Source organism: Haliaeetus albicilla, chromosome 2, assembly GCF_947461875.1.
Source record: "Haliaeetus albicilla chromosome 2, bHalAlb1.1, whole genome shotgun sequence".
In the NCBI taxonomy this organism is placed as follows: Eukaryota; Metazoa; Chordata; class Aves; order Accipitriformes; family Accipitridae; genus Haliaeetus; species Haliaeetus albicilla.
In genome coordinates, this window is record NC_091484.1 from 20696060 (window position 1) to 20713965 (window position 17906).

Below are 17906 nucleotides of genomic sequence, written 5' to 3' on the forward strand. Positions count from 1 at the left end.
ATTAGGGGAATACCAGTAGCAGCATCAGGGGCACATGGAAAATTTTGGATACACCAAATATTTTTTTCCTCCTCCTCCTGATTTTTCCCTTTCCCTGTTTCCTCTCCCACCTTCCTATGCCTCCCCGAGGAGACCACCCGCAGAGCCACCGCCCCCCCTGCCCAGGCAGCGGCTGGCGGGGAGGGGGTCCGTGGTGGCCCAGCCGACCGCGCCGTGCCGTCGGCAGATGGCACAGAAGGCCTGTGAAATGCAGGACTGCGGTCCCCTGCATGAAAAAAGAGAGACATTTTTCTCTTCCAGGTGGCAGGTTTCTTACAGTTGTACCCAAGTGCAGGAGGGGAAGGATCAGATGGTATCCCAAAGCCCGTTAGGTTTTGACTGGAAACAAAGCTGGGAATTGTTCCTGTGGCTATGTAGCTTCAGGTTAGGCTGAGTGTTAGGGCGCAGATTAGGAAAAAGAGAAACTCGCTGATGCCTGACAAGAAATTCTGAAGGTGTCTGCCCTCCATTTAGTGCAGCATGTTCCGTCCTCCCTCCCCTACAGTGGCCTTCTCGGGGAGTTACTCCCTGTAAAACATTCCCCGATGGTGGCACCTGAGCTGGAAGCAGCTCCCCCAGCTTTGAGGTTTCATGGCAAGGTTGTGTTATGACGGGACACCAGTGTCAGGAATTGTATACCTGCACACATGAACGTCGGCATGGACATCAGGTGGGCTCAGTACAATGCAAAGCTTCCAACCACCGCGGCACAGCAGAGAAACAGGCTTGGGGCATGGAGCGGTGTAAGCTGTTGACTCCAAGGAGAGCATGCAAGAGGGGACCACATTTCTACCCGTAAATGGAGGCTGGTGGAAAAAGGCAGGGTTGCAGCAGCCCAGCCCCGTAGGTAGGGCACCTCCATTCTCCAACAGAATGCAAGATGCTGTGGCATACGGGGTAGTGGCGAAGGAGCAGTGGTCCTGGAAGCACTGACCTTGCATGTGCAAAAAAGGGTCTAAATCTATCACAGCATCCCAAGCTACGGAAGGGAGTGTGAAATTATATATTGCCTCAGCCTTTACAGTAGTCAGGACTGCAATTCTATGTTAGGGTGGGGTTTTTTTCTGGGATTTTTTGGCACCTAACAATAAAAAGTATGATGGAGTGGCAGTGTATAATAATAATGTAGAGATTAGATATTCAAATGAAGGACTGTGACTTAGGACCCCACATGGCCAAGAAGTTCAGTGATTAGCAAATTTGTCAAAAGAAAGATCTGGTTCCTGGAAACCAATATGAGTTTCTAATTCAGACCAAATGATTTTCAGCTGGAAATAAAAACAGGAAACCATATTGCAAGTAAAAAAATAATATTTTATTTTGATAGCTGATAAAGTGTTTTAATATTTCATTTTGAAACCAATGTAAATAAGTGAGTTAAGGAAGAGTGGTAACTGACCTGAAGACACAGTCAAATATTTTCAGTGAATACAACATTGCGCATTTACCTGAAATGCATGGTTCTTCTTATTCTTCTTTTAAATCAGCACTTTATATTCCTCCAAATGTGATTGTTTGCATTTTCATTTAATTCTGAATTAATTTTTCCCTATTTTTCCAGCTCATCAGCCAACCAAGAAGCATCCACAAGCCCCTTATTTTAGATTCCCAAGTAGAGCTGCATAAAGAATGACAGTGAAAAGTCACTTTGCTGTCATCGTTTATTTTGGTTATGTAACTGGAATAAATTGTATTAGAAAGAAATGTATTTGCTGGCATACCAACAACAGCAAAATTTATTCTGCTATTTCTGATCCCAAATAGTTAAATAAAAAAAAAAGTAATGACCTAATGACAATCATAAGGTGTTTTTAGATACTATTATCCCAAATTTTGAAGCAGATTTATTTCACCTATCCCCCCCCACCCACCTTTTTTTTAAAATAGAAGCTGAGGTTCTCATGAAATTTTGTTTCTCACAGGCATGCTTTTAATAAAACAGTGAAACATCACAAAATTCACAATAACATTACAAAAGAAAAATCAGAAGGTCTCTTGGGGGGAAAAAGGTTACCCTAATGCTGAAATGAAATGTTTTAGTCTTAAAATTAGATTATGGGAATTGCAGGCATCCCGTACTCAAATTTAAAATGAGTCTTGTACCTTGCAGCTCTACATCTGGATATCTGATACATGTGAGGTTGGGTGGAGCAAAGTAGAACCACTAGTTTATAACGTCTTGTGGATATAAATAAGGAAACCCAGTAAAAATAGCTGAAGCCACATTTGTGTTTCGTGAACAAGCTCCCTGCTACGGTCCTTTCCATCACAGAGATACATAGCACTTACAGAACCAGGTTTATGCCTGAACTTTATCATGTTTAAGAATCATTGCTTTCCTCACTAGCAAAAGTGCAGATCATCACACAACATTTTTGCAAAAGCTTGCATTTTATTTTTTTTAAACTTGTGATTTCCTCACTAGCTTAAAACACTTCTTGCAAGTGCTACTTTTCAAAGCAACTTCACATGGAGAAATCTATTTTAAGGCATTTGTTAATTCAACATCAGCAAAGTGTGGAGCAAAACAAAAATGAAGTCATTGTTCATTTTAAGATTATTTATGTCATATTCAATGATGGGGGAAATTCTGCAGAGTTCTGTTTCTTTTCTCAATTTTATTCCAACAGCTTGGTGTACTTATTAATTCTTATGGCTGTCATTATTTAAATGAAGATGATATAGAGTTCTCCGTTTCCTTTTCTTGGGTCTTTTTTGTCTTTTCTAAATAATTTCTCCATCTGGATGCACGCTCAGCCCTTCTCATGAATCACAGATAAAGCAGAAATCCATTATTGTCATTCCATTTGTTGTCTTTGTATTTGAATAATTGGTTTAGCCCTAGCCATGCAACTTATTTTATGTGGACATACTCCAGAACCAAAGCAGTAAACAGGGAATTAGCAGTGTATTCTAACACAAAAATTAGGATAAGCATTCATTTCTCCTGTGCTTAGGCATGTTTATACAGATGATTTTTAACATTTTCTTCAATCAGGATCTGGTATAGCTGAAACTTGGGTGTACGATCTGTTTTTTCTTGAGGTTACACGATAACGGAAACCTCCTTCCTAAGCTAGAGTTGTCTTTAACCATACTGCAGTTTTGTTTATGATCATATGCACGTGTGACTTTTAGTAAAGTATTCTTTTTTGTGGTTTGCAATTTCTCATGTGATTTTAGGTTTTAAAATGTCTCCCCTAGTCTGCTGTTATCATATAGTGCATACTCAGTGCAAAGTTATATGCTTGGCACATAGAGCAATTCATCTCAAAATTACATGTTATTTGCTTAATTTGGTATTTCTATTTACACTAACTCTAAATACCCACTTGGATCTTATGATCAGCGTCCAATTTATTTCTACTGTAGCATCCGGACAGTTGCTATTTGTGTCTTTCTAGTTTTTCCAGTGTGTTCATTCTGGTGAAAGTGTCCATCTCATCACAGCTGCATCGCAGATTCACATTTCCAGAATAATACAAGTTTCAAAAATATTTTAAGTCATAAGTTTTTGTACGCGTGAGAGACACTTGAACATTGCAGATCTTAGTTTCTAGGCTTCTAGATCACTGGGGGAATCCACAGCCTTGAGCAGCTTTAGGCACAAGCTGACAAGGCACTTCCTCAACATCAAATAGTCTGTGTGTTTATATGTTTGTGGACAAGGTGGGGACAGACCAGTCCCAAACCTGCTGCCTGCTTTGCTGCCTATACCAAAGCCCTGAAGAGCAAAATGTATTGCTTTTGCTGTGGGGGGAACCTGAACATGCAGGGCAGCAGCGGCAGCTGCTCAGGAGCAAGGCTGGAGGCACTGCTTGCTGGCTGCAGTAGAAGCGTGCTGATCCTATGCTTCTTCATGTAATTTTACCTTCTGATTTCTCCCAGTTTCTTTTGTGGCAATACAGCTCTAGCCCATCCATCCTATTTCGGACAGTAAAATTCAGTTTTGCCTATATTGTTGAGATGGCAGCTCTGTCTTTGAGACAGGTATATAAACTGTTCTTCTGCAAATCATAAGGAGACCTAAGATCCCAGGAAGAGGATCCACAAAAGCAAACATGTCCCAAACCCCTCAAACAAAAAAAAGAGCAATTAACCTCTGCAACTTAGATGAGTGCTCTTATTATTGAGGTAGAAAATAAAAAGGAAGTATCCATGTGTTCTCTAACAGTTTGGCCAAGGTTGAAAGAACAGGAGAACAAAGGCATGATATTATGGCAAGGAGCAAAAGAAGCTTTAAAATACTGTTTCAGGAAGGGATGATAAAACATTTAGGCTGGTGTCTGAAAAAAACATAAACCTTTCAAAGCAGCAAACACTATAGCAAAGACTTTCAAAACAGGACTTAGAAGCATGATTCTTGCTACAGTTAGTGGGAGCCGTGCATCTACATCTGTAATGGCTTTGAAATCTCAGCCTATAGTATTCCTTGTTAGTCTTTTCCCTCATCAGGCGTGTAGGAAGGAAAACATTTTCTGTGACTGAAAACACAAGTAGTTGTTCATCCAGAACTACTGGAACCCATGCCAAGTTGTCTTAAGTGCTAGGCAGGCTATACAGTACATACTAATTCATTTAAGAACAACTGAAAAATGTTTAAAGCCTTGTAAAGGAAATTAAGGGGCACAAGTGTTAGACTTTTATATGTTCATACAAAAATGCACAAGGTTCCTAGTGCATTGTAAAATGAAGGAGCAAAGAAGGCCAAAGACTTCAACCATCTGAAACAATCTAATCATCCTCTGGAAATGCACTGTTTGGGGTCACTATGTTAACTGAAAATGGAGTGATTAAACAAAGTCAGGCTGATAAATCTCCTGAGTACTACTAACTTATCTGTAGTATCATTAAAGATGAGTAGTATGACTGGTGTCTCAAATCTAAAAGCTATGACATTCAGAGGAAGGCAATTGAAGCCTGCCATTCCAGAGCCCTGGGTACATGTTCAGATATTATCAATGCAAATTTTACAGCCAACAATTTGCATCAAGATAAAAATTAATTCTTCTTTTGGCTGCCTTGGGATCAATCCATGAAAGACCACAGGAAGAAATAATACCAGATTTGTAAGTGGCTGTGTATCAACATGACTTTAAGATGGGGAGTAAGATAATCAGGAAAAAAATGCTCACTCCAACACTCAGCTTTCACACCAGAGAACACCAGTGAAGACCAATAGAGTCTTAGTCTCATAAAAGCATATAAAAATGCAAGTACAGGCAGAACAGGAGGGCTGATTTTCAATAGGAAGACCCCTGATTGAAGGCAGACCAAGTCCTGCAGCCTGTTAAGCACAGACTACCAGTTTAAGAATCACAACTTAATTTCAGCTCTGTGAGAACTCAAAGAGAAAGAGAATGGATTCTGATGACACCAAATACCCGAATGATTTAGTAAGTTATAGTTAAAATTATGGTATGCATTGTCCCTAGAAGCTGACTGGAAGACAGCGCAGACTGTAAGAACATCACAGACTTCTCCAATTCCATATTACTGCTTTCAGGACATTTTAAGATGCCTTAAGACAGAGACTGATGTAAAAAGCACAATAATAGTTCTGGTTTGAGGTGACAAAGATATATGAATGCATTGCCTCTGAAAGAGTAGATAACAGACTTCTGCTGCAGGTAAAACACACAGATTTTTTGCTATATACTTCATCACTTCCATGAATCTTTCAGAACAACTGACCAGAAGTTAAGCACCTAAGCAGAGAAAAGCTGCAGCGTGAAGGAACTATAACACCTCCACCTTTTGGGGAGTTATTTGTTGTAAATATCATCAATAACAGATTCAGCTGCAAGCATTTGCCCTTCTTTAATTCATCTTAGTGTTTGAGCTATTCCCCTGCAATGGTTGGCTGAATTAAACAGACAAAGAGCTAGCTGTGTGTCCCTTGCATATCTGAAGGACAATTATTCATCTCATCACCATTTCTGCTAACCACCCTTCTCCAAACACAGGAGAGCACAGAACTTTGAAGCAGGTACTCATGAGGTCAGTGAAAACAAGACACAAGACCAGGAGATTCTCTAGGACACAGAAACCTGAAGCCACTCAAAAGTTACTGTACATATGTCTTGCAGGCTTCACAATGAGAATAAAAATAATTCAAAGTCAACTAATAGACCAAAATGATTCAGCATGGTTGCTTGATGATTTTAATTCAACAAATTACTTAGTCAATGCAGTCCCTGTATTAAGCCTGCTTTCCAACCTAAAAATCCTTAAAAATACCAGATTTTGCTGGGTTTGCTTGTAAAACTGTATTTTATATTAACAGAGCTAAAAATGCTGCAGTGGTGAATTATCTAATATTCTCTGCACTGGGAGAAATTATCATCCTACTCTTCAAAAAAACCTCTCTGGCAAACTTTTCTGGAAGGCATCCCCATAGGTTTTTCTTAGTCCCTCTGGTTATTACCATGGGGAACAAGGATCAGCTTCTGTAGTTCCCACAAAAATCCCTAGAGCTTCACTGACCAAGCCTGATATCAATGACTAACATTAATAAGGATCTAGGGCATTAGATGATGGACAGTTTAATTCTTTATTCTTAGAATTATCATGACTGATTATTGTTTGTTTATATATATTGAACAGATGGTGTATAATCTAAATATTTTAGGTGTACTTGAAATGGTCTTTTTACTCATAATTCAAAATACCATTTATTGCTCCTTATTTCTAGCATACCATTAGATCTGTGCATTGATTGTGCTTCTGCACAGGAAGTTTAGAAAATACCACTCTCCAAATCATTTGTTTTCTGCACTGTTTATCTCCAAGATAGATAATTTGGATATAAATCTGTTTTCTAAATATGAAACACAAGGCAGCCTACAGTCATCATGACTAATCAGTCTCTTCAGAGTAACCCTACTGGGAGGCAGTTCAGAATCTTCACTTTGTTTAATCCCCTGGTTTCTCTTTGGACAATAGCAAATAAAGGCTCCAATTATGCAGGTGTTTGTTGCACAGAGGACTTGTTCCCAAAGGTCATGATTCTACATAAGGTTAAGCAAAAGACTTTCACAGCACTGAATATACATGAGCTAATACATGTTTTTTGCTACCAAGACAGCATAAAAATATAATACAGAGACAAAAGGCTTCATATACAGCTACCAACTCAGTAAGCTGTTCTCATTTTTGTATATTCCAAATGTAAAAAAAAATATATTAATGCATGGTTGCAACTCAGCATAGTTAAAAGTGGATTTGAATTACCTCAGGCTGTTCTCTCCTTGCTTGCAGTCACAGACAAAACCAAATTAAGGCAATACTGCTGCTGTTCATTTAGGACCTTGCAGCTCTTCTGTCACATCGAGTTTCTTTGTAAGCCAGCAACTCTTGTGAACAAGCTGCAAAAGACCCAGCAGCTGATCTTGATTCGAGGACAAGCTGAACTACAGGTGTGTAACAAAAACTTTTGGAGCAAATGAGGATTTTGTCAGAAAATGGCTCTCATAGAAAGCTTGGAAGCACCTCAAGAGATCATTTGGTTGTCCCAAGGCAAGATTAGCTCTAATCACATCATTCTTGACTACTGCATGTTCAACCTGTTCTTAAAGACTTCCAGTGATAGACATTACTCCTTATCTTCTCTAGGCAATCTAGTGCTGTGCTTCACTAACCCTCTTCTTTGAATATCTTAGATGTCTCGGGTAACTCTCCCTTACTTTGATATATGCTATTAAAATAGAATTGAAATCCTATTAAATAAAAGCCTGCAGCAGATATGGAGAGGAATTTATTCCTTGCTTCTTTACATTCTTCATACATTTGAAAACTTTATTATATCTTCCCACAATCTTCACTTCTCCAGACTAAACAGACCTAATTCCTTTCCACTTTCCTCTTAGACTATGTTTCCTAGGTCTCTGTTTATTATCTTGGGGATCCTGGGAACCCCATATTTCAGCCACTTATTTGGGCTCTGGTGGCAAAACCAGCAATTTTTCTGAACATGACTGCAAAGCACTTTGAAAAAAATAATTTGTGTAACTATATGCAAACTACAATCGTATTTAACTACAGTACAGCTATCACTCCATGTGGATCCAAGATTTAGACCACTTTTTGCAGATGAGCAGCCCTACTGGACTTTATGCACTCTCAGAAAAATCTGTCTACAGTTCCACTGCACTCAGTGACTTGGTTAGAGGAAAAACAACAGAAGTAGAACGATTTGGCTAAATAAGAATGATATATCAAAACACCCAATATTTTAATGAAAGAAACTGAATATCCACACATTTGCACTTCTGTACAATTTTTGTGATATATATATATATAGTTTTAAGCTGTTTACAAATAACATTTAATGCTTCAAATATTACATAATATTGATATTATATTTCTAGCAGAAATAAATATATTGCACTTAAAAAGAAACTTTTCATTAGATGTTGCTTCATAGTTTACGTTCATAACTTCTTTTTCCATAAAAAGATTTCCCCTTACCCCCACCCCATACACACAAACACACACTTCAATACATGGTGAATGTGCTCAGCAATGCATTATAAACAACAAAGTCAACACAGCAAACAGCAGAACTGTGGTACATTCTGTTAAAGAGGTTACATCCAGTTTTTTGCCTTCCTTATTTTTAAACCAAATCCTTCCTCATGTTTCTGAAGGTACAATAATAATAATTAAAAAAAGATTGTTTAAATGTGCTAAAGGTAAAATACAGCAAACTGTATTTTTTGTCTTTAAACTATCATTAAAAGTTATTTCAGAGTTTACTTAAATCACTGCTTAGTTTTCTTTTAAAAAGATAAAATAAAGAAAAAGAAGTTGCCATTTGATAAACTACAGATGATATGCAAGGGCAGTTTATTACAGCGTAATACATAAATCCTCTGGCCAGCAAGTAAGTGGTTAGTAAAGAAACCACAACTCCTGCAGCAGAAAATGCTCTGTAAGGAATAGTGAGAATAGGATCTCACTAAAACCAAAATTAATCTTTCAGTGAGTGAACGTCATCCCTCTGCAGATGATGAGTGTAAGCGCTGTGGCCACAACTGCCTCCCAGATAAGGAGCCCTAAGTGTTACACTGATCTCACTGTTGCTTTTACACCTTATCTAGGGGTAAATTACCACAATTTATATAAACTTACAGTTTTGGAAAGCTCCCCAAGTTTTTGCAATGGTTTTCACTGACATTCCTGTTTCCCTATAGTACACACACATAAAGAGGATGTAGTGCATCATCAAGTTGCCAGCCCAAATGTTTTCAGTTTTAAAGAAGTTCATTTTCAAATGCTGGTCAGTGTTTGCTGGATGTTGGAAGTGGCAACATCATGTGTACATGCTCATGCAGTGCCCCAGCCTCCATGGATAAAGCCTTCTGGAAGAAAATTTGCAATTGCATTTTATAGATTGTACTACCAAGTATGTTAGCGATCAGACAACTTACCATCTTTGAACTCACGAAGAAGCATTTCCATTAGAAACTCTGTACCTTGATCCACTTGGTCTATGCTTGTTTGTCAGTTTATACCTAGAATAGTACCACTGAAACCCAGTGGCACTGAATTTCTATCTTTGACACTGCCTCAGGCCATATAAAGCAATACTGCAAATCAAGCAGCCAAATTTAAAATGTTTTTTAAGTCTAGCTTCTCTCAGAGCTCCAAAAGAAGAAGAAAAAAAATTCAGACAAATGCATCTAAATCAGCTTTGTTAGTCTCTGGGACACTTTTGTTGGATTAAATAGCTGAGGCTGTTAACTATGGATAAAAGGGTAATCCAGAAAACACCCAAAAGTACTTTTAACACTTTGGAGGATAATGTTATTATTCTCTTTGAAAGCATATTCAGGCATGTTCTCTCTACCCTTCTTAAAAAAAACCCAACAACATAAACCAGCACCAGTTTGCTCAGCCAAGAGAGCTCATAAAGGTGAAGAGCACTTCTCATGGGATACAAAATGTGAATTATATTAGAAAATAAACTCTAGATTACATTTGGCATTCCTAGACTGTCTACCAGCAACAGATGTTCTGTCCTGAAAGTGATATAATTTTGACAGCAGTACAGCAACTCCTTAAATAAATTACTGAGTTATTGTCAAAGTAGTACAGATAAATTTTTTTTTTAGGAAAAACGATTTCACTCTTTAACCAATTAATTACAAATTTACATTCATTTTCTTTCCAATCGTGTTGTTGGGTTTTAGTCCTTTCTGTAGAACTCCTAAATTGTTGCTCTTGCTGCAGCCACTGTTCTTACAGCGGACTTTATTTTTAGGTGAGAACATTGAATAAAATCCTATCTCTGTTACAGTCAAGAAATTTGTGGCTGACTGCAGCAGGGCAGGATTTTTATCCCTGGAATCCCTCCCATGCTGCCCCCTGCCCACAGGGAGGTGAGAGGGACACGGAGAAGAAACCTTGCAAGGTGGCAAGATCTCTTTGTTAGGCATCCTGTGGTCCCTGTCAATCTCAACTCTACACAACAGGTTTTGGAGGTAGGATTGTGAGAGCAAAGAAGAAGAGGTGAGAACTGGACATACCTATTGACCTTATTCATGGGGAAGGCTCTCACAAGCTTCCTTCATTCCCTTGCTTGGGATCTGCCTGTGATTCTGCATTACTGGGGAACCCAGTGGGTTTCTGATGCAAAGGAATTAAACTGTCAGAGAGCAGCATATGCCAGAGAGCAGTGTGGGGAGGGACAAGCTCACTGAGAGAGACTTGATCTGACTGGAAAAATCAAGCTGTGGGTTTTGACAGATAGTTCTGCATCATCTACAATATGAAACTCATCACAGAGAATCTGGATGAGGAATTGGCCTTATGTTTTTATATAGGGACAGTCTACTGCCATACTTTTTCAGATCTGAATCATATTTTATTCATAGTGAAAAGCACTTGTCTTTCATTTAATGTTTTTGTAAATGATGTTTCCAAAATCCAGTTTCATTATCCAGGAAGAGCCTGGAGAATTTTCTCTGAAACAGTATCAGGGGCATTTCTGCATGTCAAATATTGGTGTTTTCAGAACAGGGACTGGGACAGGGCTAAAGAGATTGTACAGTTTATTTCTCTGAATTTGCTTCACGAAGGAAGGACAGGTCAATGGATAAGCAGGCTTTATGTGACTTGTAAAGCATGCCTAAATCTGCCTACGTGTTCCAAACTTATTTCTAGATTCATATAAAAGTTGCCTACTTACTTGACCATTTCCTGATGGAAGTATCAGCATTAAAGCTACTGGCTTGAATTCTGAACCTAACCACATCCCCTGAAACTTCAGATAAGTTAATGGAGCTGCAGAGGGAAAGAGATAAATAGAATTTCCCCACAGGCTTTAGTGCATGTTGTCATAGGGCCTTCATACAACTCTAACAGAAGTCAAGCAACTGAAGGAGAGGAATTAAAATTTTCTTCCAAATCTCCTCTGAAATTCTCGTTTCTGTGGAATCACATATGTACGTGAAGAGTTATGTTGTTGTGGGGCCAGTATAATCTAATTTCCTGTAAAATAGGGGGGTTATATCAAAATGGGTCATAAGTAGACACAACCTTGCAACATGCCTTTTTCATGTGAATCTGATAGCCTGGAGCAAAATCTAGTATTTGGATACATCAAGCCAAATTCAGCGTCTCATTCTAACCTATTTAAATACTGCAGAGGTTGATCTATTATATTCATTTATGGAACTCCTTGTAGTAGCTCTGAACCCAGAAACTGTAAATAAAAGTTCATTTTCATTCACATACAGAGCACAGAAGTTGCAAATTGCCTCAGGTCATTTTTTATCAGCAGGTCCAACAGTGAGTATAAGGAAATTAGGATGATACTGCAGATAGCTTGAGGTGATTGAAATGGCCAATTTGACAAGATTTTAAAGTCAGCTACAGGGAATACATAAAGATGGCCCTTATCTGTGGGATGCAAGTACTGGCGTACGGTAGAAACTGGGAAAGCCTGGGTGGTTGTCATTGCTCTGTGTGATGGGGCATGTAAGACGAGGCAATGGGACAAAAAAAGGTGCATGACTTGCCTTGCACTTCACAGAGGTGGGAGGTAGGTGATTCAGTGTACTGTACTCTGCTTCTTACCATACAATACCAACACACACTGGTCAAAAGTAGAGGAGAACAGTCAAATAACCAAAAAAGTCTGTTTTCCATTCTGTGTTCCAGCTCTACACAGATCTTTAATATATGAGATTGGATTGCTAGTTCTTTTTTATCAATAGATGCATTATCATCTATAACTTGGATGCAACTCTACACAGAAACTCTGTGTTGACTTCTTATTTATGGTGAAATCCCAGCTCCCACCACACAGAAAACCAGCATCGCACTGGTACTCTTTTCAGCAGTGCAGAGGATTCATGCTAGCTCTCTGCAGAGAGGACATTTTTTCTTATACTTCTGTTGCATCAGACATAACATAGTAGAAAAAGTGGACAGTACTTTGAATGAGAATCCTAATTACTAACTGAAGAAAAGCGGATATGAATTTAAAAAAAAATTACATGTGAAGTTCTGCACTGATATTTTCCCAAGGAAACTCCACCATTCTACTGGGACAAGGAAAAACAGAAAGTACAACCCTCATTTTCCTGGACAAAGAGCTTGTATAATAACAGCTGTGACCAAACCCAAGAAATCAGAACAAGTAGAAAGATACTTCAATACTACTCATCTTATATGAGCCCATTGATTACAGTTTGATCCAGAGAGTCTATAGACCGATCTAGCCTGAAATTCAGTTAACTTGGTACACATTTGCAGCTAGAAACAGGTCTGTGGTGGCAAGTGCAGCAGCAAACAAGCACTGATTTAAAGATTCGATATCTAGGGTTTCTAAGTTTAAGTAACAGATTTTCCCAAATCAACATTTTCCTTCATCATACCTCAATAGACAGTTAAATTGCTCCTCCTAGGATACAGGACAAACTTCTTTTTAGACTGAAGGACAGAATACATCATTACTGCTACACTCCTGTAACACAGTTCTTTTTTGGAACTGGTAAGTGTTTTGTGAAAGAAACAAAGACAGACAGACTTGTTAATAATTTTCTCTTTGGGATTATAGTAGCAACTAAGAAATACTGCTTTTGGTGAATATAAGCCAGTCTTTTAAAAAGGACAGTGGACTTCTCCACTTTGTCCCGTTCCCAGCAAATGTGTGCTGAGATAGCCTAAAACATGCTCAAAGTTATAGCAATATGTTTTTCTGCTGAGATGCTCATCAGTCACAAGAAGAGATGGAGTAAGAGTATTGCCTTTTTCAGAATTCTTTTAGCATATGAAAAAAAAACCTATACACAATTAACTTGTACACTGCTGCATAAACACAATCTCTTTCCACTAGGTATAATGCACCTTTGGAAGAAGCTGCACGTGACCAAAAATCCTGGGAACTTTGGGATCCATTTTGGCTGTGTTACACATAGATCTGTGAGCAGCTCCAAGCTGCACGCTCTCTTCTTGTGATCCCTCAATAGAGGAATCTATATCCATAACGCTTTTCTTAGCTGGTTTGTTACGAGTTCAGCAGTCCTGCCACAGGCCTTTCAGGAAGGTCCCTTGTATTTTTCATACCGAACTTGTACATTTAAAATCTCATGTTTCTCTTGTCTTACATCACTCATACAAATGGTGTCATCACTGCAGAGGAGTGACGCAGTCCCTGGATAGCTGCATAAGGACCCTGCTGAAAATAATGGTGGTACCTAGGCATGTGGAAGGAAGGGAAAGTGGGGCCACTACCTTGCATGGAACTGGCTATAGCAGAGGGTGTAAGAGACATTCCCAGGCGGCTGTATGGGGGCAGAGATCCTTGGATTGGATGAGGAATGGGTGTAGCTATGGACGCAGTGCTGGTACCCAGGGCACTCAAAGACTGTGGGTGCTGAAATCCAGGAAAACTGGTTGAGGAAGATACCCAGGAACTGAGAGACAGGTTATCAGATGTTGTAAAGGCTGACCCTGCAAGCAAAGAGAAAGAATGCCTGACATTTGCACTGCAACACACAAAGCTGGTAAAATAGCAAAAAGGGAAAAAAGTCTTTCACAGCAAGGCTAATGTTAATGACAAGTTGTCAACAGAAATACTTCCCAAATACTTATCCTTATATCTTTCTTTATAATATTATTGGCCAGTTGCTGTCCTTTATCACTGCATCTTAGACAAATTTCCATTTTAAGAAGCTGGTTGCAGTGGCTTGCATGGTAAAATCAGCTTTGCACATTGGACATTTTTGGTATTAAACACTGAAGAACCTTGCAATGCTGCCACTAAACACTGAAGCATTTGCCCTGACATGGAATCTCACTGAATTACAGCACTGTTTTGAAGACATGATTGTAGCTTTTTACATCAGATCCTCAGCAGAACTGGTTATTTTTTTCTAAAATTTCAGTCTGGCAAAAATGCAGAAAAATGTAATCTGCACTACAAGTTTTCCTTTTTTTTTTTTTTTTACCTCAGAAAAACTTGCCAACACCACATCTTTTCATTCAACTTGGCTTTTTCGAAAATATAGAACAAAAAATTCCAAAATGTCAAAACATTTGTTATTTTTCCAACTCTGTACAGTGCTCTAAGAAACAACACTAATGCTAAATCACAGTAAGAGGTGTGGGGTTTTAAGTGAAAGGCACAAAAATATTAAAAACTTGCTCCTGGGGTAATTATCTACTATTTGATCAAATGGAAGTGGCTTCTTTGGTATTTTTTTAATCTTAAAAGTTCCAAAAAGTCTTTTCACAAATCTTCCACCTTTTCAGAACACGTTTTCTCTGAAGACTGAAAAATCAGAAAAAAAAGGAAAAATGGTATCTTTAAATTAGAACTAATTATTTATTTTATTTTGACAGTAAAATTTTTGGGAAACCAATGAACAATTTGTTTTGGTAATTATACGTGGTCATTTTCAAATAATCTGGTGATGATGTTGCCCTTCACCTCTGCAGTTCCTCTACGCATCTGGTCATCATCAGATATCTGATTTCTAGAAATGGGGAATACAATAAAATCCTATAAATAATCTCTTATTTTTTTATTCCTATTCAAACAGTAATCCAACTCATGTCCCTTCTGTATTTTCTTTCTTGTCCAACTTTGTCCATGGAGGAAATATTTCTTTGAGAAATAAATTTACTGGCAAGAATATTTGGCAAAATATAATACCAAGGCAGTATTGCAAAACATTCTGAGAAAACAAATTTTACAACAGGTATTGGTTTCAGAAATCTGATTCTAGAAGATAGTTCATCCAAATTGTGAGAAGAAAAAATATGAAGACATCTATCTGTCAAGGTAAACATATTGGAATTATGTATACTAACCAATGGTAGCCATGTACTCAGAACAAAACGATAAGCAAACAACAATAGAAAGAAAAATGCAGATTATTATTTTTAAAAAATCATAAACCTCTTTAGGGATACATTCTCAAATCAGAAAGAGGGCTACTCTTGATTAGCTCCTCCTCTGCTTAATGAAACAAGTAAAACGGCCCAGTAGCAGGGAAGAGAAATTGTGTCAGCTCAGCAGTAAAAACAGACTTGAACCAAATCCTGACCCCACCACTGAACCAAATCCTAACTGCTGGGGAGTTAGGATCCAGAGCCAAACTATAAGGATAACACCACACCCTGAGCTTTATGGCCCTTCAGGGAAAGCAGGATGTGAATCTGGATTTGACGAGAAGGTTTACATTTGGCTCTGTTCCAGGTGGCTACCATGAATCCCATGTGCAAATGCTGGAGCACAGGCACCCAGACATTATGCATTAAAGAGTTTTAATTGGATTTATATATTTCATATCTGTTAATTCCTTTGGAAACAGACTTCTTGTGATAAATATACTACTGAAGGCTAGCCACTTCCATCTTTAGATGGCTGAAATTAGCTGAGATGAGAATGCTCTGGATGTAATTAGAAATAAATAGCAGTGATAGACTTTCCTTGTTCTACACAGAACAAAGGATGTGATTCCTTCTCATGAGGAACCTCCATAAGTGCCTTTCCTCCTCCAACTGCAGTGGTCTCTAATTACAACTTAGTACTCCAAAAAGTCTCATTTGCCAGCGCCAAGATGTGCTGTAGTAATTCTGAGGCAGTCAAGGCCTCAGAGGGCTTATAACACACACCACCCAGCAGTGTTTGTATTTGGCTGTCAACTCTCGTACATATAGAAGGACACCCCTCAATTCTGCATGCAAGGTAGTTTTCAAATGCATCAGAAGAAATAAAAATGTCTGTGGAGTTTCAGTAAGGTCACTATTTCTCTCCTTGTGTCTTGGACAACTTTTTCTTTTTTAAGGACACCAGACCTAAACAGAGAGTGAAGGCAGTACAATGTAGTCATCTGCAAGAGCAGTATGTTTTACCCTCTGTGCATGCCTCTGGTTGCCCAGAACAACGACGTCCTACATTAGCATATGGCTCCCAGATCAGAAAAAAGTTAGTTGCCACAACTCATCATCTTCCTCACTTATTTGCCATATTGCAAGTAAATGCAGAACTGTATCCTGTACATATTATAAATAAAATTAATTTTAATAAACAATTCCTTCATCCTCTGACACCTTCCTCAGGATTCTCTTCAGAAGAGAAAGGCTCTAAAGGCCCGTTCTCATACTGAGGTTCCCCTCATTCACTTTGTTGCTCCCAAAGCAGGACATCATACCAGGGAGAAATGTAATTCTTGGAGAAAAGGTGCCTTGCTCTGAGCACTTCTGGCAAGGGAAAATTTAACACTGTCTTCAGCAATAACTGGCCTAGGATCTAAGCTGACGTGAAGCGAGGTAATCCCCCAGAAGTATGTGAAAGGATGGTACTGTACCAGCTGAGGAATTGCTCCAGAAACTCCGCAATCTAAGGAACTGCTCTCGGAATAGACGTGTATGAACAAGCCCACCTAATCACATTTTGTTGAAGAGCAACTTGTGGTTAAAAATAAGCGTGTTTTCCCTGCAGAAGTCCAAAGACCTTATGAACAGAAATAATGCTCTTATCTTAGCAACACTGTATGAAGTTAGAGGACAAGACAAGGGCACTGCCAGTCGCAAGGCAGATAGAACTGCTTTACCTCAAGTGGCTGTTGCATGTCAGGCAGGTCACAAAGTCAACATGCAAAGTATAATGCACCACAAGTTTATGCTAGTCAGAGATCCCACAGGATGGGTTTGAGATCTATTTCCAGTGGCAAATTATGACAGATGCAATTTGTCCAGCAAGTAGCCCCACAAAGAACAGCTCTGCTTTGCTCCTACTCTTGCGACTGCTAAAGTAGACAAACCATTTGATAAAGCATTTGAGGTGAATTGCCTCAGAGGGAAAAGCACCTTTTAGAGACCAAGAGATAAGAATTAAACACCAGTTTTCCAGGGAGCTATGGACTTTTCTTCCTGTAGAACCAAAGCAGGTTAACCACAGGCTGGTTGAAGATGGTCAGAACCAAGTCCTCTGTTCACAGAAGGCTGGAGGGGCAGCAAATGGCACATCTACATAATACTTTACAAATGGTGCTGAGCCCCAGCTAGTAAGTCCTGCTAAGGGATGGGAAGCCTTAGCTTGTTCTCAGCACCATGGTAACGAAGTCGCCTGTTTTTCAGCCATGTTGAAGAGGAAGCAGAGATAGTTCTCTTCTGCTGGCAAAGGCTGTATAGGCATCTCTTGAGCTGCCTCCTGAACTAGCCACCCACACTAGTGCCATGGGCATATCAGGTGTCCAGAAGAGCCGTAAGGTAACAAGTATTATTCTTCATTATAGGACCTAATGGCAGAAAGACACACCAGAGAAATGCTTCAGAGTAACACAGTACTGACTGTGGTCCTCCTTTTCTCAAGCATAACTAGGTCACCACAGTTTACCTCATGAGCA

General features: G+C 39.0%; 1 protein-coding gene across 2 annotated transcripts in view; it reads right to left on the reverse strand.

Annotated features, from left to right (window-relative positions):
• Positions 1-6713: 6713 nt before the first annotated feature.
• The window catches only part of TBX20 (T-box transcription factor 20), a 42298-nt gene continuing 31105 nt past the window's right edge, over positions 6714-17906 (reverse strand). Inside the window, exon 8 of one of the 2 annotated variants that reach the window (XM_069809310.1) lies at positions 6714-14001. In XM_069809310.1, the coding sequence (XP_069665411.1) occupies positions 13661-14001 (341 nt within the window). In that variant the 3' untranslated portion in view covers positions 6714-13660. Of the gene's footprint in view, positions 14002-14116; positions 15027-17906 lie in introns of those variants that run through there. The other variant, XM_069809315.1, reaches the window with a different exon arrangement.